This window comes from Bufo bufo, chromosome 5, assembly GCF_905171765.1.
Source record: "Bufo bufo chromosome 5, aBufBuf1.1, whole genome shotgun sequence".
In the NCBI taxonomy this organism is placed as follows: Eukaryota; Metazoa; Chordata; class Amphibia; order Anura; family Bufonidae; genus Bufo; species Bufo bufo.
In genome coordinates, this window is record NC_053393.1 from 519,244,664 (window position 1) to 519,272,486 (window position 27,823).

Below are 27,823 nucleotides of genomic sequence, written 5' to 3' on the forward strand. Positions count from 1 at the left end.
TTAGGCCTCATGCACACAAACGTATTTTGTTTCCGTGTCCACTCCGTTTTTTTTGCGGATAGGATGCGGACCCATTCATTTCAATGGGTCCGCAAAGAATGCAGACAGCACACCGTGTGCTGTCCGCATCCGTATGTCTGTTCCGTAGCTCCGCAAAAAAGATTGAACATGTCCTATTCTTGTCCGTTTTAGGCATTGTTACAATGGATCTGCAAAAAAAAACGGCATACGGATGGCATCCGTTTTTTTATTTATTTGCGGACCGCAAAAAGGAGACTTTTGTATTACTTACCAGTAAAGTCTCTTTCTCGCTCTTCCTTGGGGGACACAGGAAACCATGGGTATAGCTCTGCTCCCTAGGAGGCGTGACACTAAGTGAAAGCTGTAAGCCCCTCCTCCATCAGCTATACCCTTCAGCCTGGAGAAGAGACTGCCAGTTGCGTGTCCAAGTAGTGAAAGATAACCACCAACCGGAAAAAGAACTGTCGAGCCCCAACGGGGGCAACCAAGCCGGAACCACAACTGTAACCCAAATGAAGGGCGGGTGCTGTGTCCCCCAAGGAAGAGCGAGAAAGAGACTTTACTGGTAAGTAATACAAAAGTCTCCTTTTCTCGCCCATATTCCTTGGGGGACACAGGAAACCATGGGACGTTCCAGAGCAGTCCCAGAAGGGAGGGACCAGAACAAACTCAACCAACACCAGAGGCATCAATCAACTGCCGCCTGCAACACCAGACGGCTAAAGCAGCGTCAGCCGACGCATGAGTATGCACCCTGTAGAACTTGGTGAAGGTGTGCAAGGAGGACCAAGTGGCCGCCTTGCAAATCTGCTCCGTAGAAGCCCGATTCCTCTGAGCCCAGGAAGCCCCGACCGCTCTAGTGGAGTGAGCGGTAACACCAAGGGGCGGAACCTTGCCCTTGGCGAGATAAGCCTCAGTAACAGCCATCTTGACAAAACGGGCGATAGCAACTTTGGATGCCGCCATCCCTCTGCGTGACCCCTCCGGGACCACAAAGAGCGAGTCAGTATGCCTGAAAGAGCTGGTTACTTCCAGGTAAATCTTGAGCGCCCTGACAACGTCCAGGCGATGAAGCTTCCTCTCCCGCGGGTGGGAAGGGGAAGGACACAAAGAGGGGAGAACGATGTCCTCGTTCAGATGAAAGGCGGAGACCACCTTAGGAAGGAAGGAAGGGACCGGACGAAGAACCACCTTGTCCTGGTGGAACACTAGGAAAGGTTCCAGACAGGAGAGTGCAGCCAATTCGGACACCCTCCGAAGAGAGGTGACGGCTACAAGGAAAATAACCTTGCAGGACAGAAGTCGCAAGGAAACCGTCCGCAGAGGCTCGAAAGGGGAAGCCTGGAGCGCTGAGAGAACCAGGTTCAGGTCCCAGGGCGGTACCGGAGGGCGGTACGGGGGAACCGCGTGAGCCACGCCCTGAAGGAAGGTCTTGACAGGACCAAGGGGGGCCAGTGGGCGCTGAAACAAAATGGACAGCGCAGACACCTGACCCTTCAAAGAACTAAGGCCCAGACCTTGGGCCAGTCCGCTCTGCAGGAAGGACAAAACGGTGGGGAGAGAAAAGCGGAGCGGAGGAATCCCCAGATCGGCACAGAACCCCAAAAAGGTCCTCCAGGTCCTATAATAGATCCTAGAAGAGGACGGCTTACGGGCGCGGATCATGGTGTGGACGACGTCCGCAGAAAAACCCCTACGTGTCAGGACGGTGGTCTCAACAACCACGCCGTCAAACGTAGGGACCCTAAATGCGGGTGGAAGATCGGTCCCTGAGAGAGAAGATCTTCCCTGGCGGGTAGCGGCCAGGGCGCGTCTGCCAGGAGCAGCATGAGGTCGGCATACCAAGACCGGCGGGGCCAGTCCGGAGCGACCAGAATCACCGAGACGCCTTCCGCCGCGATCTTCCGAAGGACCTTGGGCAGGAGAGGGATGGGAGGGAATATGTATGGGCGCGCGAAGCCTCGCCAAGGAAGAACGAGGGCGTCGGCTCCGCAAGCTCCCGGATCCCTGGCCCTGGACAGATAGGCGGGGACCTTGTGATTGAATTTTGAGGCCATGAGGTCCACGTCCGGTATGCCCCAAAGAAGGCAAATGGCCTCGAATACCTCCGGGTGAAGAGACCACTCGCCGGGGTAGACGGTGGTGCGACTGAGGAAGTCCGCCGCCCAATTGTCCACCCCTGGAATAAAAATTGCAGATAGGGCCGGGACGTGGGCTTCCGCCCAACGGAGAATGCTGGTGACCTCCCGCATTGCTGCAGCGCTGCGAGTGCCCCCCTGGTGGTTTATGTACGCCACAGCCGTGGCGTTGTCCGATTGTACACGAACTGGATGACCCTTCAGCAGATGAGTCCAGTGTCGTAGAGACAGAAGGGCCGCTCTCAGCTCCAGGACATTGATCGAGAGTTTGGACTCTGATGGAGACCAAATGCCCTGGACGGATCGGGGAGGAAACACGCCTCCCCAGCCCAAGAGACTGGCATCGGTTGTAACCACCAACCAGTTGAGTGGCAGAAAGGACCTGCCCAGAAGAGGGGACTGTAACCACCAGTAGAGAGATGACCGCACAGGAGGTGATAGATGGAAGGGATGATCCAGAGACTCCGGCGATTTGTCCCAGGAGGAGAGGATCGCCCGTTGGAGAGGGCGGGAGTGAAACTGCGCAAATGGGATCGCCTCGAAGCAGGCAACCATCTGCCCCAAGACCCGCATGCAGAAGCGGAAGGACGGTCGACGGTGGAGAAGGAGACCCCGAACCGCCCCACGGAGGATCAGATGTTTTTCCGAGGGAAGACGTACCTCCGCCGCTCCTGTGTCTAAAAGCATTCCCAGGAAGACTAGTTGTCTGGAGGGGGGAAGGGAGGACTTGGGGAAGTTGATGACCCAACCGAACCTCGCCAGAGTCTCTAGAGTGAGATCCACGCTGGCAACCGCTTGAGAAAGGGACGGAGCCTTGATGAGGATATCGTCCAAGTACGGTAGCAGAAAAACACCCCTGGAACGGAGTAAGGCCAAAACCGGGGCCAGGACCTTGGTGAACACCCGGGGGGCTGTTGCCAGCCGAAAGGGAAGGGCGACAAATTGGAAGTGGAGGTCCCCCACGGCGAATCGGAGGAAGCGATGGTGACACCGGGCTACCGAACATGGAGGTAGGCATCCTGTATATCGATGGAAGACATGAAATCTCCCTGCTCCAGGGAAGCCACCGCGGAACGGAGGGACTCCATCCGAAACCGTCGAAGGAGGAGAAAACGGTTGAGCTTTTTGAGGTCCAAAATGGGCCGCACCGAACCTCCCTTCTTGGGAACTACAAAGAGGTTCGAGTAGAACCCTTGGAACCTTTCCTCTAGAGGAACGGGGGTAATCACCCCCCTGTCCAGTAAGGCTTGAACGGCCGCGGAGAACGCAGCCGCGCTTTTCGGGTCCCGCGGCGGGCGGGAGCGAAAGAACCGATCTGGAGGGAAGGATGCAAATTCGATTTTGTATCCGGAGGACACAATTTCGAGGGCCCAGGCGTCGGAGACGTGAGCCATCCAGACGTCCCTGAAAAGGAGGAGCCGGCCCCCCACCCGGGTGGGTGGGGGCGCGCCTTCAGGCAGAGGACTGCTTTGCTGCGGGTGTGCGGGCAGCCTGCGGCCTGCGCCAGGAGGGCTGCGCCCGAAAAAACGGCTTCCTACGCTTATCCTGGGGAGGAGCCGAAGCGGCGGCTGTGGTGGGAGCCCCAGAGGCCCTGCGGGAGGACCGAAAACGAGACGCACCAGGGCGTCCGCGGGGGGCGCCCCTGGCTTGGGGTTGAGGAAGATGGGTGCTTTTACCACCCGTGGCCTCCGAAATAAGTTCGTCTAGGCGGACCCCGAAAAGGCGGGAACCCGCAAACGGTAGCCCCGCCAAGGAACGTTTGGAGGCAGCGTCCGCTTTCCAAACCTTCAGCCAGAGCTCCCTCCTGACGGAAACTTCCAGGGCGGAGGAGCGTGCAATAAGGGCTCCCGCATCAAGGGAGGCCTCACAGACAAAATTCCCGGCCCGAATAATAAGCTGGGCCAAGGAACGTAGGTCCTGGATGGGGACGTCCGAGTCCAACTCCTGTTCCAGCTGCGCACCCCAAGCAGAGATTGCTTTCCCTGCCCAAGCAGAGGCAAAAACCGGTCTGAGAGCAGAACCGGAGGCAGCAAAAATGCCCTTGGAAAGGGTCTCCATGCGACGGTCCTCCGCTGACTGAAGAGAGGACCCGTCGGGAACAGGGATGGCCGTGTTGGGATGGGCGATGTAGCAGTGGCCATGTAGCAGCGGCCATGGGGGATGTAGCAGCGGTGGGAGGGAGGAAGGGGAGGCTGGAGCAGCCACTCTCACCATACGCTGTCTTCGCCCTCAGTCCATCCAGCGGGGGTCGCCCCTTCAGCTCCTGGCACCGCAGTGGCAGGAAGCCGGGGGAGGGACTTGGCGTGCGGGCGACCCTGAGCTGGCGGGACGCAGGGGAGCGAGGCTGCCCTGGTCCACCTTGTCTTCTGTGGGGGAGGCGGCAGTGCGTAATTACCGACACTGGCGCAACTCAACCCCGGGAGAAACAGAGGGGTCTAGTGCGCCTCTGTTGTCCCTGTAGGTAGAAAAAAAATCGAATTAAAAACAACAAATAACGCAAAAATAAAAAAATAAAAATTATAGGAAAACAACCCTGCATAAGCAGGGGGTGTCTTGCCTCCTTGGACACTAAGCAAAAAACTGGCAGTCTCTTCTCCAGGCTGAAGGGTATAGCTGATGGAGGAGGGGCTTACAGCTTTCACTTAGTGTCACGCCTCCTAGGGAGCAGAGCTATACCCATGGTTTCCTGTGTCCCCCAAGGAATATGGGCGAGAAACACATACGGTCGTGTGCATGTAGCCTTATGCAAAGGGGATGGATAAATCTTTGGTGTGCTCCCTAGTGGTAGCTGAAGGAATTTTAGCATCAAATTCTGTGGGAAATTTGGAGCTTTGTTTTCAGCCAAAGCCAGAAGTGGATTCAAAAGGAATTGGAAATATAAAAGGAAGAACCTATACTCCTCCTTCCTGCCGGATCCACTTCTGGCTTTGGACGAACCTGCCTCAAAACCTGCTCCAAAAAATCTCAGTGTGCGCTTACCTTTAGGATTTTGGAAAACATGTCTCAACAAGTTGGACATATACGTTATATAAAAAGATGAATGAAATAATACAGGAGAGAATCATCATCCCCCAGTCCAAAGCATAAAGGTTGATCCAAAGGCAGATAAATAGCTTAAAGGGGTTGGCCCATCTCATACATTGGGGGCATACCGCTAAGATATGCCCCCAATGTCTGATCAGTACGGGTCCCACCCCCGGGACCAGCACCTATCTTTAGAACAGAGCCCGCAAAGTGAACACCGTGCATGCGCATCTGCCCTCCATTCATTTCTATGGGAGTGCTGAAGATTGCTGAGCAGCGCACGTGGCTATTTTTGGAAGTCCCATCAAAATGATTAGGAAGCGCACCGCGCAAGCGCAGCCACCGCTCTATTCACTTCTATGGGGATGATGGAAATAGCCGATCCAATGCTTGGCCATTTTCAGCACTCTCATAGAAAAGAATGGAGGGAGGGCAGACGCGCATGCATAGTGCTCCATTCTAAAGATAGGTGAGGGTCTCATAGGTGGGATCTGCACCTATCAAACATTGGGGGGCATATCCTAGCAATATGCCCCCAATATATGAGATGGGCAAGCCCCTTTAAGGAGCAGCGTGCAGTAATCTAAAGCGGCTTGCAAACCATTTCCACAAACAACAAGTTACGTACGAAAAGAGGTGGACAACGTCACTTTTGTCTTTGATAAAATCCTTCCTGTATTTCATGAACTCCTTCAGCGTCTTTAGAGGATTTTCATAAATGCTGAATTTATTGTCGTTCGCCCACGTTTCCATAGCGACCAGCACTATTCTGGTGTTCAGCTGTTCCTTATAGATCTGAGAGAGAGAGAGAGAGAGATCAGCTTGTCAGAGAGGTGCAAGTGCATAGTGCACTGCGGCAAAGGACACGCCCACTGATCAATGGCTCGTATTTCGGATACGGCCAAACGGGGTGGATTTTACCCATCAGAATTTTTGAAGCAGATTTCACCCTGTGCATTGCAATTCAAATCCGCACCGCAGGTCGGTTTACTGATTTGTAAGGTTTTTTTATCGCAGTGTGTGGATGATACTTCTTAAAATCTCATCCATTTTGCCAGTACTGTAAAACACTGCAGATGTGCAATATGTCTGTCCCATGTGGACCCTCACTATTGCAAAATTTGCTAGAAAATTTGGTGTATATTTGACGCACCCCATTTTAGACATATTTAAAGGGGCTGTGCACCTTTTTTTGGGGGGGGGGGGGGGGGTTGCCGTCTGAGGAGACCTGCGAAGAGAAGCCTACTTACCTGCTTTCCGGAACTGGCTCCCGTCTCCTTTGCACCCCGGCCTTGAATGCTCCGTTGATGTAAACTTCCTGTTTGACGCTACTGCAGCCAATCACTGGCCGCAGCAGTGACCTGCTCACCTTGGATCATGATGACAAATGGTCACGTGACACAAGGGGAGCAGGCCAGCGGCGCTAAACAGGAAGTTTACATACGGGAGCCCAGTGGAGCAGCCAAGGAATGAAGGTGCCCCCCAAAGTTGCAAAACTCCTTAAAGAATAAAGTAAGCCCAAAAGAATAATCCACTGGGCCTCTTCCTCTGAAGGGTGTGACAGTGGTAAAGGGAATGGTTTAGCAGGAAAGGGTGTATGGCTTAAAGGGGTTTTCTAAGACTTTACTACTGATGAGGTCATCTGTATCTGATCGGTGGGGGTCTGACACCCAGGACCCCCACTGATCAGCTGTTTGATAAGACACTGGCGTTCGCAGTAGTGCGGCAGCCTTCTCACAGCGCCGTACATTGTATAGCGACTGTACTTGGTATCGCAGCTCAGCCCCATTCACATGGGACAGATGAACGTGATGTCACATGGCCTAGGGTAAGTTGCAAGAAGGTCACAGCACTACTGCAAGCGCCGGCGTCTTCTAGACTGAGGCCCTGTGATCAACATTACACTGTCTCCATTTTAGATAGCATTAGTAAATCCCCCCCTATGTGTTGTCACTGAGAAACCTATTGAAGATCGTGGAAAATGTCAAATCATTATTCCAGTAAGTCTGTTCTTATGTCAAGTCTAAGGGATCATCTAGGATGGCTGCCGACCGGTAATACTTCCACCGCTTGCAGGTTGGTCATCAGGACTCCTGAATGGCATATCGGCCTGCAGTAGGTTTGCAGGGGGAGTGCAGAGTCCATAGAGATCATTAACATCGGCACCACCTGCTGGCTGAAATATGCATGACACTATAGTTAGAATTCTTTGCATTATAAGCCAGGAGAGTGCCCCAGCTGGTTTAGGAAATCTTATAAGCCAGGATGTGAAAGTTAGCTCTCCTCCTAGAGAAATAAAGCTGTGGGGTCATATAGTGGAGGTGGCTGCCTCAGAGCCAATCCCAACCTTTTAACAGGTCTTGCAACGTAACTAAGGATATTGGCCAAACCAACAGCCTTCTGCAAAAGGAAAACAGGACCCATCTGCAGACAGCGGATTCGGGGTTCATGCCTCTTGTCAGTACAGCTCAAGACCAACATGAAAGGTCTAACCAACCAAGAACCATGCACTGTACTCATGAGGGGCGAGAACCCCAAAACGGGTGTCTGCAATAGTCTCAAGTCTGTGACTGTCAGGACATGGTGGGAGCTGTGGTTCCAGTCGAGGTGTCACAGGTTGTAGAGCATTTCCCTGTAATAAGAGAGCAGATCATGGCTGAATTATTACATGACACCCAGTAGTATATAACTGTACTTACTAAATCCGCCATGTTCACTACAGATTTGGCATAACTGTTTGTCTGTCCAACAGATAAACGATGCTTCTTATACTGAAAGGAAACAGAAACTATACTATAAATGATATAATATACATGATAGATAGATATTAGAGAGATATAGATAGATAGATAGATAATAGATAGATAGATATATAGATAGATAGATAGATAGATAGATATTAGATAGATAGATAGATAGATAGATATTAGAGAGAGATAGATAGATAATAGATAGATATTAGAGAGATAGATAATAGATAGATAGATAGATAGATAAATAGATAGATAGCTAGATAGATAGATAATAGAGAGATAGATAGATAATAGATAGATGATAGATAGATAGATAGATAGATAGATAGATAGATATTAGAGAGAGATAGAGAGATAGATAATAGATAGATAGATAATAGATAGATAGATAGATAGATAGATAGATAGATAATAGATAGAGATAGATAATAGATAGATAGATAGATAGATAGATAGATAGATAGATAGATAATAGATAGAGATAGATAGATAGATATTAGAGAGATAGATAATAGATAGATAGATAGATAGATAGATAATAGATAGATAGATAGAGAGATAGAGAGATAATAGATAGATGATAGATAGATAGATAGATAGATAGATAGATAGATAGATAGATAATAGAGAGATAGATAGATAGATAGATAATAGAGAGATAGATAGATAGATAGATAATAGATAGATGATAGATAGATAGATAGATAGATAGATAGATAGATAGATAGATAGATAGATAGATAGATAGATAGATAGATAGATTCTGTAATTATTATACCATTAGGTGATCATTAACAATCATTAGTTCCACATATTTCGTCTCATCCTTGACATTATTTGATACCCACTGAACCTGGAAATACAATGAAGACATGATATCAGCGCTGTGCACATCACCGGACGTCCTCTGTGGTCAGGGATAGGCTGTGTCTTCTAAAGCAAAACGGTGCTGGGGAAGATTTATCAATCCCGGGGAGCTCCTCTGGAAATAAATGGGTTAGTCTAACCACTATGCGAGTTTTACTTCTGCAGCAGAAATCAGGCATTTCCGCTGCGTAATCCACATGTAAAACACCATGGATAGCCTCGCAGCGTAAAAACACAGCCATGTGCACAAGGTCACGGCTTCTACTCCCTCGGATCTCAAATCCACTTGAGAAGTAGCAAGTTACCAATTTGAAGCTCCTTCATTCTCAGGATTGCTGGTGTCCCAGCTTAACGTGATGGCATGTCCATATAATAATATTTTACATGATGGGAATGCCTTTGGTAACCTGATGGAATACTCCTGTTCTCTGTACTGGAAATTGCCCATTGGACCGCGTCACTCACATTTCTCTTTTTCCTCCGAGGTCCTGACGTCTGACTCAGCTTCACAGATGTCTCATTCAGCGACCAGAATTCTAAATGCAACAGAAATGATAAAAGTAAATGTAAGTAAAACGTTCACAATTCATTAAGATGTCCAAGCAATTACTGCCTTATAATTACATGAAGGTCACCCAGGACCTGAAACACGTCATAAGCTATCTGCTATATCTGGAACATAAAGTTACTCTTTACAGAGCATTAAGAAAGTTTTCAGACCCGTTCACCTTTTTCACATTTTGTTCCCCCCCCCCCCCTATCATTCTGCACTCAATCCCCCATAATGAGAAAGTGAAAACAGAATGTGTGAAATCTTTGCTAATTTAGTAAAAAAGACAAACTAAAATCTTGCATTGACATAAGTCTTCAGATCTTTTACTCAGGACTTAGTTGAAGCCCCTTTGGCAGATATTACAGCCTCCAGTCTTCATAGGGATGATGACACAAGGTTTGAACACCTGAATTTGGGGATTTTCTGCCGTTCTTCTCTGCAGATCATCTCAAGCTCTGTCAGGTTAGATGGGGATTTCAGAGGACAGCCTTTATCAGGTCTCTCCAGAGATGTTCAATTGGGCTCAAGTCAGGGCTCTAGCTGGGCCGCTCAAGGACAGTCTCCCCTGTCCCAGCCACTGGAAAACACCCCAGCAGCATGACGCTACCACCACCATGCTTCACTGTAGGGATGATATTGGACAGGTGATGGGCAGGGCCTGGTTTCCCCCAGACATGACGCTTAGAATTTAGGCCAAAAAGTTCATGCTTGGTTTCTTCAGACCAGAGAATCTTGTTTCTCACAGTCTGAGAGTCCTTTACGTGCTTTTTCGTACACGTTCACGTGTCCTTTTCTCAGTAAAGGCTTCTTTCTGGTCACACTGCCATAAAGCCCAGATTGGTGGAGGCTGCAGTGATGGTTGACCTTCTGGAAGTTTCTCCTATGAGCACACAGGATCTTTAGAGCTCAGCCAGAGTGACCATTGGGTTCTTGGTCACCTCTCCCCCGATTACTTAGTTTGGTGGGGCGGCCAGCTCTAAGAAGAGACCTGGTTGTTCCAAACCTCTTCCATTTAAAGGTCTGTTACCAGATTTTGACCTTATAGACCACTTACATAGCGCTCTAGCATAGCAGTCTATGATTCTAATGGTACCTTTGATGTTTTCTTGGGAAGTTCCCCCAAGGCAAAAACGAACTTTTATTCATATGTAAATTAGGGCTCGCAAGTGCCCAGGGGCGGCGTTCACCTCGTTGGTGCCCAGGCTGTTCTGCCTCTTTTCGTCATATCCGAACCCCAGCCTCTTCCTCTGCCCGCCCGCTCTTCACGTGGGCGGGCAGAGGAAGAGGCTAAGATGGGGAACAGGTAAAGAGCAGGGTGGGTGCCTGTTCCCCACGGCCAGCCCAAGTTTTTGGTGGAGCTGGGCCTTTGAAGAGCCCAGCCTGCTGAAGATGAGGGGTGGGGTGTGTCTTGCTGTGCTGGAGGTTTTAAAAGACAGAGTCGGTGCTGGTCAAGGAGAGACTGGGCGCAACACAAACTGAAGGATAGCCCTGGGACCTGTGGTGCCACTAGCCGCAGGGCCTCCGGCCTGAGGGAGACAAAGGCAGGTAGTCTAGAAGGCTGCAGGACCGGTGTGATCCGTACAGAAACAAGGTGAATTAAACCTGCTGTTTGTTTGCTATGGAAGGACTTTTTGTTCTATGCTCTATGTGGATACAGCCCTGTCTGTGATTGCCTCAATACTGCCGCCGCTTCCGTAGCCTACCACGAGCACACACCCACAATATATATATATATATATATATATATATATATATATATATAATGGCCTATAAGACGCACCTTTGGTTATAAATAAAGTAAAAAATAATAATAATTTGTATCAATTATTCCAAGCATTATCCTTGTGGGGAATGCTGATTCTTACATCCTTCTGTCTCTCGTATTTCTATTGGTTTGGAGGTGATTTGGTAGCCGGGGTAGGGAGGGTTCCAGTTATGTAGTAGTGTAGTGGGATGGGGGGGACTTGAAGTGGTGCTTATGTAAAGTAGAAGTATGGTAGCCATATTTAGGGATGTGATGAATAGTTTTATTCTTCTGTTAGAACATGAGCAGGCATAGTTATTGCAATTTAGTGCTGAAATTATTAATAGGAAGGGGGTGTGCTGGGACTGTTATATCGGGAGTGATACAATCATTTGTCTATTACTTTAGGATGGAGTGGTACGTTGTATATTCTAATGAAATATGAGGTCTTGTTATTTGAATAATTAGACTGATTCTAATTATTATTATTTTACTTTATTTATAAACAAAGGTGCGTCTTATAAGTCAAAAATAATGTATATCTCTCTCTAGACAGCGGAGAAGGAAATTTAGGGGGGGGCGTTCACACACCATATGCATCTCTGGGGCTATATGTGAGGGGTTAACAAGTGCTAACTGCAATGCAGCCTGGGAGATGCAGGTGCTTGACTGTCTCATGTGAGCTGCTACCCACCCACAGAAAGGAAAGAAAGAAAATCTCCAGATATGTGAGCAAAAGAGGTTTAAAAAGAGTTTTAAATTCGTGGCATAAAAAGTAATCACATGAAAAGTCCCGTAAAACTTACCAGACGGCAATTCGTCAAGAGGAAATTCAAGCACTTTCGATTTGTAAACAGAATGTAATTGATAATCATCCTATAGGATAAAAAAAAAACTGAATCATTATATAATGTCTAATAGCAAATACTAATACCTGTTGCACAACTGGCATGAGTTTGATCCATTTCCATCTAAGATCCGTTTTTTTTTTTAAACTGAAAAAAAGTACTGGGCGGAGACGGAGGTGCAACGGCTGCAATGATGACATTCAGTGTGGAGTGTGAACAAAAAGTCAGATGAGAAGCGGGCTGCCCTGACAGAAGAGACAGCAGGGCTAGTGCCCTGACAGAAGAGACAGCAGGGCTAGTGCCCTGACAGAAGAGACAGCAGGGCTAGTGCCCTGACAGAAAAGACAGCAGGGCTAGTGCCCTGACAGAAAAGACAGCAGGGCTAGTGCCGCTGGGTCAAAGAGGAGTCAACGCCCTGATCCATGCATCAAACCTTAGGAAAACTGGAGCGGCAGGAGGAGTAACTGCCGGGGCAAATGTGACAACTACAAGTGAGTGGAGACCCCAATCTAAGGGCTCATTCACATGGCCTATTTCAGAGCCAATTAAAGTCTATGGGGCTATTCACATGGCCGTTTTTTTAACGGCCAGTGAACAGCGGCCGTCAAAAATTAGGACGGCCGGACAGAACCCATTGAAATCAATAGTGTCGTTTAGACATGAGTCCACCTGTCTAACAGCTGTTAAAAACGGGTACATTGTGTAAAAGAAAAGGGGTTAAAATAAAAATTAAAAATACTCACCTTGTTGTGCATTTTTATACGCATACAATATTATCTAATGACATTATAATCAAAATGAATGCTCATCTCATTGCCTTTAAGAATAAGATCAGCCTGAACCAAAGGTTTGTTATATGGCTGAGGAAGCCAAGATGAGTTCATGGCAAGTTCAGTTTATATAAAAAAAAAAAATAATTGTGAACATAAACGGACATTGTATTAAAAGTTAGTGCTAAAGATATGAGACCATCTGTTAAGGAGTATGCCAACTCCCTAAAACATGTCTGTCTGGAGGGAACAAGGTTACTTGATAAGGACTCATGTCCGTATCACACACCTGCTGTATGAGGTTCAATTTATATATTCATAATTATATTTTATATATATATCTCTGCATGGTATATTTAGTTTATAACATATGTTAATCAATAATTCATATAATGTGTTATCTATGTGTAACAATGTATCGATTTATATATATGTTATACCATGTATTTACCATTTAGAAGGTATTGTAGAAGATACAGAAACAAGTAAGTTTATGTTAATTGGGTTTCTGGGAAAAGTAAATGCCATTTCAAAATAATAGTTATTCATGGACGTAGATAAGTGAAATATACAAGTTCCGATGCCAAGCATCAAAGCCGCTCAACCTATATTTCAAAAAGATAGGAGAAGACAGTCAACTCCAACAAGTCCAGGATATAGGTAATTAAAAATGTAAGGAAAAGACCTTCCTCAATGATTTATGGTAAGATAGGTCAACAAGTTCATGTAAACATATTATTAGATATTTAATTTTAATGCTTAAAAGTTATGTTCATCTACAATACCGCAGTGCCATCTGGAGGCAGATGGACAACATTATATTATTTCATTATTTGTTCTATACCATATTAGGAGTTGAGATAACGTCATGATGTTATTAGCATGCGAATACACCCACCCTACCTGATTGGGAATCCCTAATCTAAAGGGGATGATTCTTAGATAAGGGGGGGGGGATAATTACTCGTGTGCGGAGTAGCATGGGGGGAGCAAGAGAAAAAAGGCGAGAGCTGGAGATTAAAAAGGGAAAAGAGAGAAGTGGAGCTCTCTAAAGGGGTTTATCAAGATGAAAGCCATAATGAGATGCGCTATGATGGACCACCCAGCTTTCCTAGGAGCAGAAGTGAGATTCCTGCTAGGACTTGGTAAGAGACACAGAAAATGATATTTCATTTTATTAAGACTAATTTGATAGTGTGGGTGAAATTATACCATCTAGATTGGCGAATAAATAAATGATTAAATTAATTGATCATCTCCATATTGAGATGTAGTCTTAGGATATTGTGAGGCTTCATTCTAACCTGCAGAAGAATCTAGACTCATAATCTAGCAAAGCATTAAATAATTGCTTATATATGTATATATATATTGATAGAACATTCTTCGCCAAGCTAAGTGATGGATTCCCACAGGAAAGATTTATTTCAAATCCTTTCCATTTAAGATCCTAGATCCCTGTTATTTGTCTTAATAGTCTTACCAAAGTTATATATGTGAAAATAGTCCAGGATGGGGCGGAAGGATTAGTTATCTCTTCTAAGTTATATCCTTGGATGGATTTGCCCATCTTGAAGCCATGTGATGTGTAGTTGGTTAGAGGGGGCAGAATGTATTTAGCATTCTATATTGATGTCTAGGATTAGACAGGCCCATCCTGATATCATGAGGTTTTCTCTGAACAGAAGTAATGTATATGACTTATGTTCATACTTTGATATCCTAACCTAATAATAGCTTGGTTATAATGTGACAAGTTATTTCCACTCACATGTATTGTTAAGCTTGTAATACTTTATATTAACGCTATATATATTCATTTGCATGTATCATTATGTTTATTTACTTATATATGTTTATATTCTTGTAACCAATAAATCTGCATATTTTTGTAATACCTGAGTATTATTGTATAAAGCAGACCTACATTTTATCATTAACGTCATCTCACGTCAAAAAGAACTTATTTATCTGAGGAAATAGTCGGACTCAGATGTGAATTGTATCAATTAGGTTGTCTACAATTTGCTGCAGCCATCGCTCCCATTCATTTCTATGGGGACGACAGAAATACCTGAGCTAGCGCTCGGCTATTTTTGGTGGCCCCATAGAAACGAATGGAGGGCGGCTGCGCATGTGCAGTGCACCCTCCTTCACTTTGCCGGCTGCCTTTACGAGATAGGTGCGGGTCCCAGAGGTGGGAATACCCCTTTAAAATTAGATGACAATGGATACACACTCTAATGCAAAATGTCCATAAAATACTTTTTTATCCGTTTTCAATGGCCTATCATCAAGCCTGGATCAGGGCGTTCCCCCTTGGAATAGCATTATTAAGCTAATTTCATCCAGTAAACACGCTCCATGTGACGGCTGTATTTCCCGGACACAATACGACTCTTTTTTACCTGAACTTACAGCATCGTAATGATTAATGATGCTGTGAGTTCCTGCTTGACCTGCTGTGCTCACATAATGCCGTGACTACTGGACAGTAGACCGATGGTCGGGCAGGAACTGATGGCACCATAATAAGTCACCAGGCCCACCAGGGTGCGAGAGGTTCCACCAGTGGGACCAGCCTCTCACACTATAGTGCCCCCCAAAGGTCCAGGAGAAAAAAACAAAAAACTTTGGAGCCAATAGCTCGCCACTAGGGTCTACTTCTTGATTTTTAAACATTTTACTGTATTGATGATATGTGGGCTAGGCCCTGAAAATAATTTCTTGGGGCCCAGTCCGTCACCAATGATGCTGTTCGGGAGTGTGTGGTAAACGGATTCATCACACGGGGCATGGATCGAACGCGCTCGCGTGAAACTCCCCTTAAAGATGACCTTTCACCTCTTCTGACATGCCTGTTTTAGTAACTATATACAGTACAGACCAAAAGTTTGGACACACCTTCTCATTCAAAGAGTTTTCTTTATTTTCATGACTATGAAGGCATCAAAACTATGAATTAACACATGTGGAATTATATACATAACAAACAAGTGTGAAACAACTGAAAATATGTCATATTCTAGGTTCTTCAAAGTAGCCACCTTTTGCTTTGATTACTGCTTTGCACACTCTTGGCATTCTCTTCAAGAGGTAGTCCCCTGAAATGGTCTTCCAACAGTCTTGAAGGAGTTCCCAGAGATGCTTAGCACTTGTTGGCCCTTTTGCCTTCACTCTGCGGTCCAGCTCACCCCAAACCATCTCGATTGGGTTCAGGTCCGGTGACTGTGGAGGCCAGGTCATCTGGCGCAGCACCCCATCACTCTCCTTCATGGTCAAATAGCCCTTACTTTCAAAGTTTTCCCAATTTGTCGGCGGACTGACCGACCTTCATTTCTTAAAGTAATGATGGCCACTCGTTTTTCTTTACTAAGCTGCTTTTTTCTTGCCATAATACAAATTCTAACAGTCTATTCAGTAGGACTATCAGCTGTGTATCCACCTGACTTCTCCTCAACGCCACTGATGGTCCCAACCCCATTTATAAGGCAAGAAATCCCACTTATTAAACCTGACAGGGCACACCTGTGAAGTGAAAACCATTTCAGGGGACTACCTCTTGAAGCTCATCAAGAGAATGCCAAGAGTGTGCAAAGCAGTAATCAAAGCAAAAGGTGGCTACTTTGAAGAACCTAGAATATGACATATTTTCAGTTTCACACTTGTTTGTTATGTATATAATTCCACATGTGTTAATTCATAGTTTTGAGGCCTTCAGTGTGAATCTACAATTTTCATAGTCATGAAAATAAAGAAAACTCTTTGAATGAGAAGGTGTGTCCAAACTTTTGGTCTGTACTGTACATTCCCCATGTAATAACAATTCTGGAGCCTCTAGTCTTATGTCTCTATGTTGTGCCATTCCTGTATTATTTCTACTAGAAGTTATGAATGAATTGCTAGCACTCTGCAGTAAGGGTACAGAGGGGCGGTAACCAGTTGGGGGCGTGTCCCTGCACAGTCTGACTCTATCCAATCAGTGCTGCCATTGTCAGTCTGTGCAGATACACTCCCCCCCCCCCCCCCCAACTAGTTACCTCCCCTCTGTACCCTTACTGAAGGCTAATAGCAATTCATTCATAACTTCTAGTAGAAATAATAAAGGAATGTCACAACATAGACTCATAAGAATAGAGGCTCCAGAAATGTTATTACATGGGGAATGTATGAAGCTATTACAACAGACATGTCAGGAGAGGTGAAAGGTCCTCTGTAAGGTGTTATAGACTGTAAATAATTGAAGAGAGTCTCTCCATGAGGACCAATACGCTTACTGTGCCTCTGGAATCCAGATAACCACCAACAGTGATATGCCCTTTAAGAGACTGCAACCAATAAGAGCGCTGTGCCTTTAAGAGACTGCAACCAATAAGAGCGCTGTGCCTTTAAAAGGGTTGTCCCACTTCAGCAAGTGACATTTATCATGTAGAGAAGTGTCACTTACTAATGTATTGTTATTATCCATATTGCTTTCTTTGTTGGCTGGATTAATTTTTCCATCACATTATACACTGCTTGTTTCCATGGTTACGACCACCCTGCAATCCATCAGTGGTGGTCGTGCTTGCACACTATAGGGACTGTGGGACGCACATAGGTTGGTGCTTTTTCCTATCATGTACAAGCACGACCACCACTGATGGATTGCAGGGTGGTCGTAACCATGGAAACAAGCAGTGTATAATGTAATGGAAAAATGAATCCAGCCAGCAAAGGAGGCAATATGGACGATAGCAATACATTAAGTGGCTTCTATTTACTTTCTCTACATATTAAATGCTATTTGCTGAAGTGAGACAATCCCTTTAAGGGTCCATTCACACGTCCGTGTGTGTTTTGCGGATCTACGGATCCGTGGATCCGCAAAACACGGACATCGGCGATGTGCGTTCCACATTTTGCGGACCGCACATCACCGGCATTCTCATAGAAAATGCCTTTAGAATAGGACATGTTCTATTTTTTTCGGGGTCGGAATTGCGGACCTGGAAGTGCGGAGCCGCAATTCCGGATCTGGGCATCGTGCTGCCCCATAGAAATGAATGGGTCTGCAATTCAGTTCCGCAAAATGTGGAACGAAATTGCGGACGTGTGAATGGACCCTAAGAGACTGCAACCAATAAGAGCACTGTGCCTTTAAGAGACTGCAACCAATAAGAGCACCGTGCTTTCAAACGACTTGTGAATAAGTTCTACTGCAATGTATATATATACCTATATTTTCCGTGCCTCTGCCTGCCATCCAAATAACCTGTAAGGGATAACCATGCTCGCTTACAGTCGCAGGAAACCGCAGGGCCCATGATGGCGTCTTGAATGCGAACTGCGCTGCAAAAATCGGTTTTCCGCATTGAAATCCACAGTGGATATTGTCCCTGTGAACCTCGCCTCAGGGGAAATTCACACACGGTATATTTTTACGCAGCGAATACGACTGCAGTAACTCCGTGTGCGTTACACGGATTCTCCCCCAAAAAAAAAAAAACTGGCATGAAGGAAAACCGGCTCAGTTGCCCATAGCAACCAATCAGATTGCAGTTTTCATTTTTCACAACTCCTTTGGAAAATGTAAGGCGGACTCTGGTTGCTATGGGCAACTAAGCCAGTTTTCCTTTACACATTTCTCCGAATCTCTCCCGCCCTCCGGGATACAACCTATCTCGCCCAGGTAGGTCCCGGCATTAGACGGCGCACTGTGGACGCACGGTCTGAACGCCCCCCCTCACCCTGCAGCCCCCAGCCAGGAGGAATATGTGCAGAAGGCGAGTCACGTGACCTGCCCGTATCACGTGCTCCGCACGTCACCATACCCATCACGGGCTGCTCCGGTGCGGACGCGGCCAGGCTTCCTGCTCCGCTCTGCGGCTCCGTGTCTCCCGCTGCTGACAGGTCAGTGCCCGGGGGGTGTCCGGACCGGGGATAGAGGAGGGTACGGCCTCCGGTCATCAGTCCGGTGGAGGCTGAAGAACTGTTCTATACACCGGGGGGGGGGGGGGGGGCTTGTAGTTGTAGAAGCTACAGGTGGGATGTGAATGTTGGGGGGGCCCTCTGAGCTGTGGCACACACTGCAGCAGAGGTGACTCGTGTTGGCTGTAGGGGGTGCAGAGCTGTGTTTGCCGGGGGCGAGTTCACCGGATGTAAACAGTGGATACAATGTAGCATTCAGGACGCCTGGTGATGGGGACATTAGGGTATTCGGAGTGACCTCCTCACGGTGGGCGATAACATTTGCAGGACCGAAGAGCGTGCATATTATGAATAAAGCTTAGTACTGACGTGTGGATGTAGCAGTGCCGAGTTAGTTGCGATCACTTGTAAACGTAACGCGTTATCATGGGGTGTGTTCACACGCGGCAGATTTCTTGCAGAGCCCCTCCCCCTACACCGAAATGGGACTTGGAGAAATCCAAGCGATTTTCATCTGTCGAAATTTCAGCAGAAAAATCTTCTTCTCTGTGTGAATGCACTCTTAAAGGGGCTTGATATAACACCCCAATAATGGGGTCTTCTGCCTACGCAGGGATGGAGACCCTGGGTGACCCTAATGCAAGCGCCGCAGTCACCATCCAAGGGTTAAGTGACCGTTTCAACTCTGCTACATCTGTTGAGGTATCCGCTCCTGATTTTGCACAGATACCAGCGAAGGGCGGTGGAACCACAAGTATCAGATTCTGAACTACGATATGTAACCATGCATCGTCTTTCACTGGTCAGCCATGGTAAAACTACAACTCCCAGCGTGCCCACTTGCTCTGCTCTTCCCAGAGCTCACACAGAAGGGAATGGAGTCTGCTGGGAATTGTAGTTTCACAACAGCTGGAGCGCTGAAGGTTGCTGGCCCCTGCTTTACGCCAGTGCACCCGCCAACCTGTTGATAAACTACAACTCCCAGCATGCCCCGGCAGCACACGGCTATCAGAACATGCCTGGGGTTGTAGTTCCGCGCCAGCTGCTGAGCAACAGGTTGGAGATCACTGCTCCACGCCGATGCCGTGTAATTATAAGCTGACGGCCGGGTACAATGCCCCCCGGCGAGCCTCATTACATTTTATATGCCGTCTAATAGCCGCTCATTACTGGTTATAGAGACGAGGATAATAATTGTTCAGGATACTAGAAAATACAACGTAACTTATAACGGCGGGAGCATTGCCCAATGTGTACCAGCGTAGAGACACGTGTCGCCCATTGACCCCTGCTGTGAAATATTAAAACAAAAAACATACAGCGCAGTGTACGTTTTTTGGCTGAATGCCCTTGTGTTTTCCACACAGTAAAAAGAAAGTTTTTTGTTTTTTTCCGCCTCTGTGGGTTTAATGGAGACCTACACTAAAGTCAGTGGGAGCAGCGCTGCAGTAACCAGCTCTGTCCACCACACAATGGAGGGCGCCGTGGAGCTCTGGCGCGCGGGGGTGCTGAGTGTCGGACCTCCGCCGATCGGGTATTGATGCCCTATCTCCATCAAGCAGCATAAAAGCTGGAAGCCCCCCCTGCCCGACCACGACGGCAGCTTTAAGACTCTAAGGGTACCTGCGCACAAGTGCAGATTTCAGAACGGAAAATTTGCACCTTTTTTCGGTGCAGAATTCTGTGCGTTTCCACACCAAAATCCACGTGTGTTATTTGCGTTTTTTTGTTCAGGATTTGATGCGGTTTTGCCGCAGATCTCGCCCTTCCATTGAAAAGGCTGAAATCCGCCCCAAAAATCACAGTTAATTAAGACCGTTACCATGCTGCAGATTACTAAATCTGCACGGAACTAAAAAGCAAAGTGTACATGAGATCTGTCACTCGGCTGGTACTGTGCTGCTACGCTCTGGTTTTCCTGCACGTAAATCCGTGTGGAAGAAATGCGTGTAATCCGCAATGTGTGCAGCCACCCCTTTCACACGAGCATTGCACCCGCACTGAATCCGGACCCATTCATTTCAATGGGGCTGTGTACATGACCGTTGTTTTTCACGCATCACTTCTGCGTTGCATAAAAATCGCAGCGTGTTCTATAGTCTACGTTTTTTCACGCCCCATAGAAGTGAATGGGGCTGCGTGAAAAACGTATTGCATCCGCAAGCAAGTCCAGATGCAATGTGTTTTTCACTGATGGTTGCTAAGAGATGTTGTTTGTAAACCTTCAGTTTTTCGTCACGCGCGTGAAAAACGCATTAAAACGCATTGCACCAGCGCGGAAAAAACTGAACGCAATCGCAGACAAAACTGACTGAGCTTGCTTGCACAATGGTGCGAGTTTTCCGGACCTAATCCGTCACGCTCGTGTGAAAGAGGCCTAAGGCTACCTGCACACGTTGCGGAATATGTGTGGGTTTTTCCGTGCGGAGAAACGACAAGTGTCATACAGTGAATGAGATTTGCCAAGTCTTGTGTGCACTTTCCGTTTTTTTTATTTTTTTGTGTCACTTTTTTTTCCTGCGATTACACACATTGGTATTCCCCATAGACTGCAGTGGTATTGCTGATATAAGCAGAAAATCGGCACCAAAAAAAAGCCTAAAAGAGCACCAAAACCGCAATACATAGTGTGGATTTATGTGCGGTTTTTTGATGCAGTTTTTCCGCAAACAAATCCGCTGTGTGTGCAGGTTCTGTAAAGAAGAAACTGCAGCTAGGTGCAATTAGAATTATTTTTTTTTTTTTGGGGGGGGGGGTATAATATATCAAATTGTGACGAGGCAACCCTCAGTCAAAACCAGGCACTGCAGGGGTGAACCCAGAGGAGGGGCAACCCAGGCCTGTGCCCTTAGAGCTGGCTGCTGGGGGGTTGGTGCCGCCTTTTTACCAGGGTATTTAGATACAGAATATGGGTGCATTCACACGACCGTGTGTATTTTGAGGTCCGCCAAAAATACAGATGGCATCCATTTGAAATCCGTTTTTTTTTTGCAGATCCATTGTAACAAATGTCTACTTTTGTCCGCAAAGCAGACAAGAATAGGACATGTTCTGTCTGTCTTTTGCGTAACGGACATATGGATGCGGACCGTACACTGTGTGCTGTCCACATCTTCCGTGGCCCAAATGAAATGAATCGGTCCGCATCCGATCCGCAAAAAATACAGTCTTGTGAATGGGGCCTAAGGGAAGGGAACCGATCCCTTCCCTGGCTGACAGATGGCCTCGCTGTGCCTCTATGCAGGCCGTGATGTGGCAGAGCATGACCCAGGGAGTCACACAACCAGAGGCGATACCCCTCGCCTAAAAATTCTTTGGGATCGGCAAAGCTTTAGCTGCACCTGACTTTCCTTGTGCTGGTAAAGAAGTCATTGTGCGGGGTTGTCAGCGGCTTCACCCCAGTCTGACAAGCAGATGAAGAACTGTCACTTGCCGCCGCCAAGACCTTTGCCGCTTCCCCTCCTGACAGCTTTTCAGGCACAGAAGTGATGGCTGCCAGATCCTGAATCATTGGCTTGTCGAGTCCTGGGGGAGAAGACTGTATAGAGGATGAGACCGGGGGGACTGAACGGGCTGGATCCACGGAGGAGACGAGGCGAACCCTGAAGGTAAAGACGCCCCAGCGCTCCTTCATTCTCCGGAGCCTTTACATGGGACTTTTGTGCAGTTTGATTACTGGCCGTCAAAGTGGGCTTCACGGGGGTTGAAAGAAGACCTACTGTTATATTATGGCAGGTTTATCCTATAGATGAGGTCCCCGTGAAGGGTGAAAATGGGAGTTACGTAGAACTCGTCCCCTCTCCTGACACGTCTGTTTTAGTAAATACTTGCATCCCCCATGTAATAACCATTCTGGAGCCTCAATCCCTTTGTCTGTGTTGTACCAGTCATCTGTTATTCCTTCTGGAAGTTATGAATGAATTGCTAGCAATGTGCAGTGAAGGTCCAGCTGGGTGTTACCAGTTGGGGCGTGTCCCTGCACAGTCTGGCGCTCTGTACTATACTGGCCAGAAATAAGTCACATGGCGCATGCGCGGCAGCGTGCACGTTCAGTCCAGCGTGCGGCCCGGCCGGGAGAAGACTTCAATCAAGATGAAGCCCGCCCCCAGCCAGAATCCAGGAAGTGAACGGTGCGGTGGCAGCAGGTAAGTATAAAAAGGCGAAGTGGGATAACCCCTTTAAGCTTCATTCACACTTCAGTGATTGTAGCCTCTACAGACATCAGGTATAAGGCCTCATGCAGGTCCGTAATCCGGAGGAAGCACAGAACCACTATGAAGTGCTTCCGTGGTGTTTCTGTCCATGCCTCTGCACCGTTTTTTGACGGTGCGGACGGATCACGGACCCATTCAAGTTGAATGGGTCTGGATCCGTCGTGGCTGCTGCACGGGTGGGGCCCGTGCATTGGGGACCGCAAATTGCTGTCCCCAATGCACGGAACGGCCGCGTGCAAGAGGCCGAAGGGAAAGATCTGCACCTGTTCTGTGTTTAGAGACGCACATGGTTTTGGCTCAAAATCGTGTGAATGAGGCATTACCCCGGCAGCACTGATTGGATAGGCTCAGACTGCAGGGACACCACCAACTGGTGACAGCCAGCAGGACCTTCATTACTAACGGCTAGCAATACATTCTAGCAGCAATAATAGAGGGTTGACAATATAGAGCAGGGATGGCCAACCTGAGGATCTCCAGCTGTTGCAAAACTACAACTCCCAGCATGCCCAGACTGCCTACAGGTATCAGTCTACAGCAAAGCATGGTGGGAGTTGTAGTTTTACAACAGCTGGAGGGCCACAGGTTGGCCAGCCCTGATATAGTCATTAGATTAGATGCTCCAGAATTTTTATCAGATGAGGGATGCAAGTAGTTACTAAAACAGACATGTCCGGAGAGGGGAGGGGTCCTCTTAAACGACATATAGGATATTAGCTGCATACGGTATACTGTAAATGGTGCGAGTCTTGACTGCAGGGACCCTCTCCGATCCATTCAGCGTCTATGGGACTGATAGAGGCAGCTGAGTATAGCACTAGACATGGACTGGAGCAGCAGGGCGCAAGCGTGACCACCAATCTAGTCGTGGACCTTCACGCTAGTGATAAGTAGGTCCCAGCAGTGAGAATACGAATATATACATATATGTGTGTGTGTGTGTGTGTGTATATATATATATATATATATATATATATATATAATTGTAGTATTATAGCGCCATCTATTCCGGGGTGCAGTACTTATGAAAAGAATGTACACGCATAATACAAAAAATATATATACGGTATATACAATATATATAAAAACAAAAATTGTCAGAAGCACCATAAAAAAAACTGTGCGAAACCAGCCATACTGTCCATAGGTGCTAAATATTTTTCGTGGCTGTGTATAACCGTTTTGCGGTCCACAAAATACGGATCCTGCCCGTGTGTACATCCCGCACTTTCCACGGGCTCTATTCAAGAAATTCCTGTTCTTGTCCACAAAACAGACAAGAACGGGACAGATGGCGTTCGTGTGCGGTCTGCGTTTTTTTGGTTTTTTTTTGCGGCCCCCTAGAAATGAATAGGTCCGCATGCGAAAAGGTAGCGGTAGTGTGAATGTAGCCTTAGACGGAGCCGACGTCCAGCCGTGTGTACAAGCTCCCAGCACTCGATGTCTGACGGAGACAATACATTGTGAGAAAGTTACGCAGGATACAGGAGGGACAGCGAGGGACAAGTCCCAGCTAGTGACATAATGAATGCGTCTATGACTCAGAGCATCGCTCCTTCCCACAGATCCATCCTGTTCATTGACCCCCTGCCAGAAGGCTGTGCACAGACCTGAAGGCATGTACCGTACAGAGGCTTTCTATCCCCTACAAATACAATGCAGCTTCATACTGGAAGTTCTTCTGCTATAGGCAAGAAAAAACCTGCGGAGGAAAAGGACATAAGAGCGCAGATAATAAGCCGAGAGGCCTGACACGCTGCAAGGGAGAAAGCATTCACAAATGACAAGGCGGTGCAGCGCGTGTGGGGGCGCGAAGCGCAGCAGTTGTGCTGTTCTCAGTCCTTGACACAAAAGGAACGCCTCCAGGTTTAGCTTTTTTCTGAAGGATGAATTATGTTGATTTCTCCCCCCCCCCCCTTCCTTTTTTCCTTGTGTGAAAAAATTTGCAAGTTTAAACTAATATGGAGACTACTGTTCATAAGGTGCAATATCCCAGAGGCATGAGGCACGCTGGGCCTCGCGTTCTTGTTACAGCCACATAGAGAACGCCCAATGGGTCTAGGCATGCAACTTTGAGGGAATCTCCGGGGAGACTGTATGTGGTTTTCGATCATTTGATTGTATATTTTAATGTAATAAGTAGTGTTGAGCGAACTTGTGTGTTAAGTTCTGCGTCCAAAATTTGGGTTCGGTTTATGGAAGAATCCCATTATGGATTCCGCTGCCACGGACCATAACGGAATTTGGAATCCATAACAGGATTCTTCGATAACCCGAACTTCTGACGCCGAACTTAAACCACAAGTTCGCTCAACACTAGTAATAAGCTGTTAGAGCCTGTGTGTCCTGCTCCCCCCCCCCCCGCCCCTCTCATGCAGCCTAGCCTGTAGGTCCTGCTATCCCCAACCTGTCAGAGAGAGCCTAGCCCTTTGGCTCTCTAGCTGCTGTGAAAAAGCAACTCCTAGCCTGTACACCGACTACACCCGGTCTTGTAACTCAGAGAGAAGTGAAAGGAGGATTCTGGGAGTTGTAGTTTCGGAACAGCTGGCCTACCCTCTAGGTCCCGTTTCCCCCACCCTGTCATTGAGACTAGCCTATGGCTTCTTTCACACGAGCGTATTTGCAATCTGTGTACAGTGGATGTTTTATGCACCGGAATCGGCAATGTTGAAGGGGTTAGGCCTCTTGCACACGAACGATCTGGATTAGGTCCGGGTGCGTTCAGGAAAACTCGCACCATTTCGCAAGCAATTGCAGTCAGTTTTGTCTGCGATTGCGTTCAGTGGTTCGTTTTTTTTTTCCGCGTGGGTGAAATGCGCATTGATGCGTTTTTCACGCGCCTGATAAAAAACTGAATGTTTACAAACAACATCTCTTAGCAACCATCAGTGAAAAACAATTGCTTGCGGATGCGATGCGTTTTTCACGCAGCCCCATTCACTTCTATGGGGCCTGCGTTGCGTGAAAAAAGCTGAATATAGAACATGCTGCGATTTTTCACGCAACGCAGAACTGATGCGTGAAAAACAACGCTCATGTACATACGCCAATTGAAATGAATGGGTCTGGATTCAGTGCGGGCACAATGTGGGAAGCAGGACGCACAGGATTTGAGGGGGAGAAGGAAGCAGGACCCCGCAGGCTAGCCTCTCTCTCTCTATATGAGACGGCAGGGAAAAACAGGACGCACAGGCTAGGCGCTGTCTATTCAGTGGATAGGGGATACCGTTTAGTTACCGGAGTACCCCTTTTAAGTGCTCTAGTCAGAGGTGGAAAAATAGATATTTTGGTCAATTTTTAATATTTTTTATAATGCATTTTCATTTTTCCTTTATTTTCATTTAGATTTCACAAGAGCCGAGCAGAACGATGGGCTGCCAGGAGGTGCACGCGGTCACCCTGCTGGCTTTCGTCTGCGGTACTGCATCCATTGCGGGCCTTTTCACCGCCACCTTGCTGCCTCAGTGGAGGCAGATGAAACTCTACACCTATAACAGACACGAAAAAAACCTGACCGTCAGCGTCGGCATGTGGGTAAAGTGCACTCGGCAGGAGTGGTCCAGGGAGTGCCTGATGTATGACGGCGAGTGGTACGCCAGCGTGGACCAGTTAGACATTCGCGTCCTCCAGTTTGCCATTCCATTCAGCATTCTCACCGCTGGCTCCGCCCTCATCCTGTGCCTCACCGGGATATGTAACACCACCTTTAGCGCCAACGTGCCGAACCTAAAAATCGCCAGGTGCATCGTCAACAGTCCCGGCTGCCATCTCGTGGCCGGCTTGCTGTACATCCTGGCAGGTAGCATTAGTCTCACGCCGTCCATATGGTCGATATTTTATAACGACGTTTTGAACAGGAAGTACGGGCCATACTTTACCTATGACATTGCCGTCTTTGTCGCCATAGGCAGCTCCGGGGGGATGTACTTCACAGCGCTGCTACTGTTTTTATGGTATTGTGCCTGCAAGTCTCTGCCGTCACCATTTTGGCAGCCTCTATATTCCCATGCACCCAGCATGCACAGCTATGTCGCCCCTTCGTACTCGTCCCGGTCCCGAATGTCAGCCATCGAAATAGACATTCCTGTGGTCACACACACTGCGTAGATCCATCCCATCATTCCTTGTTGTAGATGAAAGATTTGATTTTTTTATTTTTTGTTTATTTGGTGGTTTTATTCTGTTGGTCGATATTGGCAGATTTTTTTTTTTTATATATATTTTCTTTTTCTTTTTTGTAATTGTGTTGCTTTTGTTAACATGCCAGGTTTTTATTTTTTGTAATTTTACTTTTTACGAGTTGCATTAACGTTTAAGCCACTTTCCGCCATGCCTTGAAACTTCTATTAACGTACAGTGATGTTTTTGCATAACGGAAGCCGAATCACTACGTATCGTTTATATAGCTGTAATATCGATATTTTTGGAAGCTGAATATTGTCGGTGAATAGGTCTCTGCAGTTTCAGATTATTACGTAAGCCATGAAGGATTTAACGCAAAAAAGGACCAACAGTGGTCCATTCACATCCCCTCATTCTCAATGCCCAGAGTCACCAGCATCTCATTATATATGGACCAAATGAGTGCCTAAAAAAAACATCATTGAATGTTTTGGGGATTTTTTTTTTAAATATATATATTTAATTAAAAAGATGTTTCCTGAGGTTATGTCTTATGCTGGTCATGTAGAAGTGCCATTAAACTCTTTGGTAGGTATAGATGTACAATATCTCACAAAAGTAAGTCCACCCCTCACATTTTTGTAAAAATTGTATTCTATCTTTTCGTGGGACAGCGCTGAAGATCTGACACTTTGATACATGTACAGTAGTCAGTGTACGGCTTGTATAATAGTGTAAATTGGGTGTGCCCTCAAAATAACAACACACGGCCATTAGTGTCTAAACCGCTGGCTACAAAAGTGAGTACACCCCTCAGTGAAAACGGCCAATTTGTGCCCAAAGTGTCTATTTTGTGTGG

The 27,823-nt window shown here is 47.0% G+C and overlaps 2 protein-coding genes across 7 annotated transcripts in view; one reads left to right on the forward strand and one right to left on the reverse strand.

Moving 5' to 3' along the window:
- The window catches only part of ADAM22 (ADAM metallopeptidase domain 22), a 281,199-nt gene that overhangs the window by 80,110 nt on the left and 173,266 nt on the right, over window positions 1-27,823 (reverse strand). For all 6 annotated transcript variants that reach the window (XM_040434533.1, XM_040434530.1, XM_040434531.1 and 3 more), the window contains exons 7-11: window positions 11,907-11,976; window positions 9,269-9,339; window positions 8,715-8,789; window positions 7,883-7,954; window positions 5,812-5,978 (exon numbers count right to left, since the gene is read on the reverse strand). In XM_040434533.1, the coding sequence (XP_040290467.1) occupies window positions 5,812-5,978; window positions 7,883-7,954; window positions 8,715-8,789; window positions 9,269-9,339; window positions 11,907-11,976 (455 nt within the window). The remainder of the gene's footprint in view (window positions 1-5,811; window positions 5,979-7,882; window positions 7,955-8,714; window positions 8,790-9,268; window positions 9,340-11,906; window positions 11,977-27,823) is intronic.
- On the forward strand, window positions 18,529-27,698 carry LOC121002890 (claudin-12-like). The gene is made up of 2 exons (XM_040434534.1): window positions 18,529-18,610; window positions 26,188-27,698. The coding sequence occupies exon 2, from the start codon at window positions 26,212-26,214 to the stop codon at window positions 26,947-26,949; it is 738 nt and encodes a 245-aa protein (XP_040290468.1). The 5' UTR covers window positions 18,529-18,610; window positions 26,188-26,211; the 3' UTR covers window positions 26,950-27,698.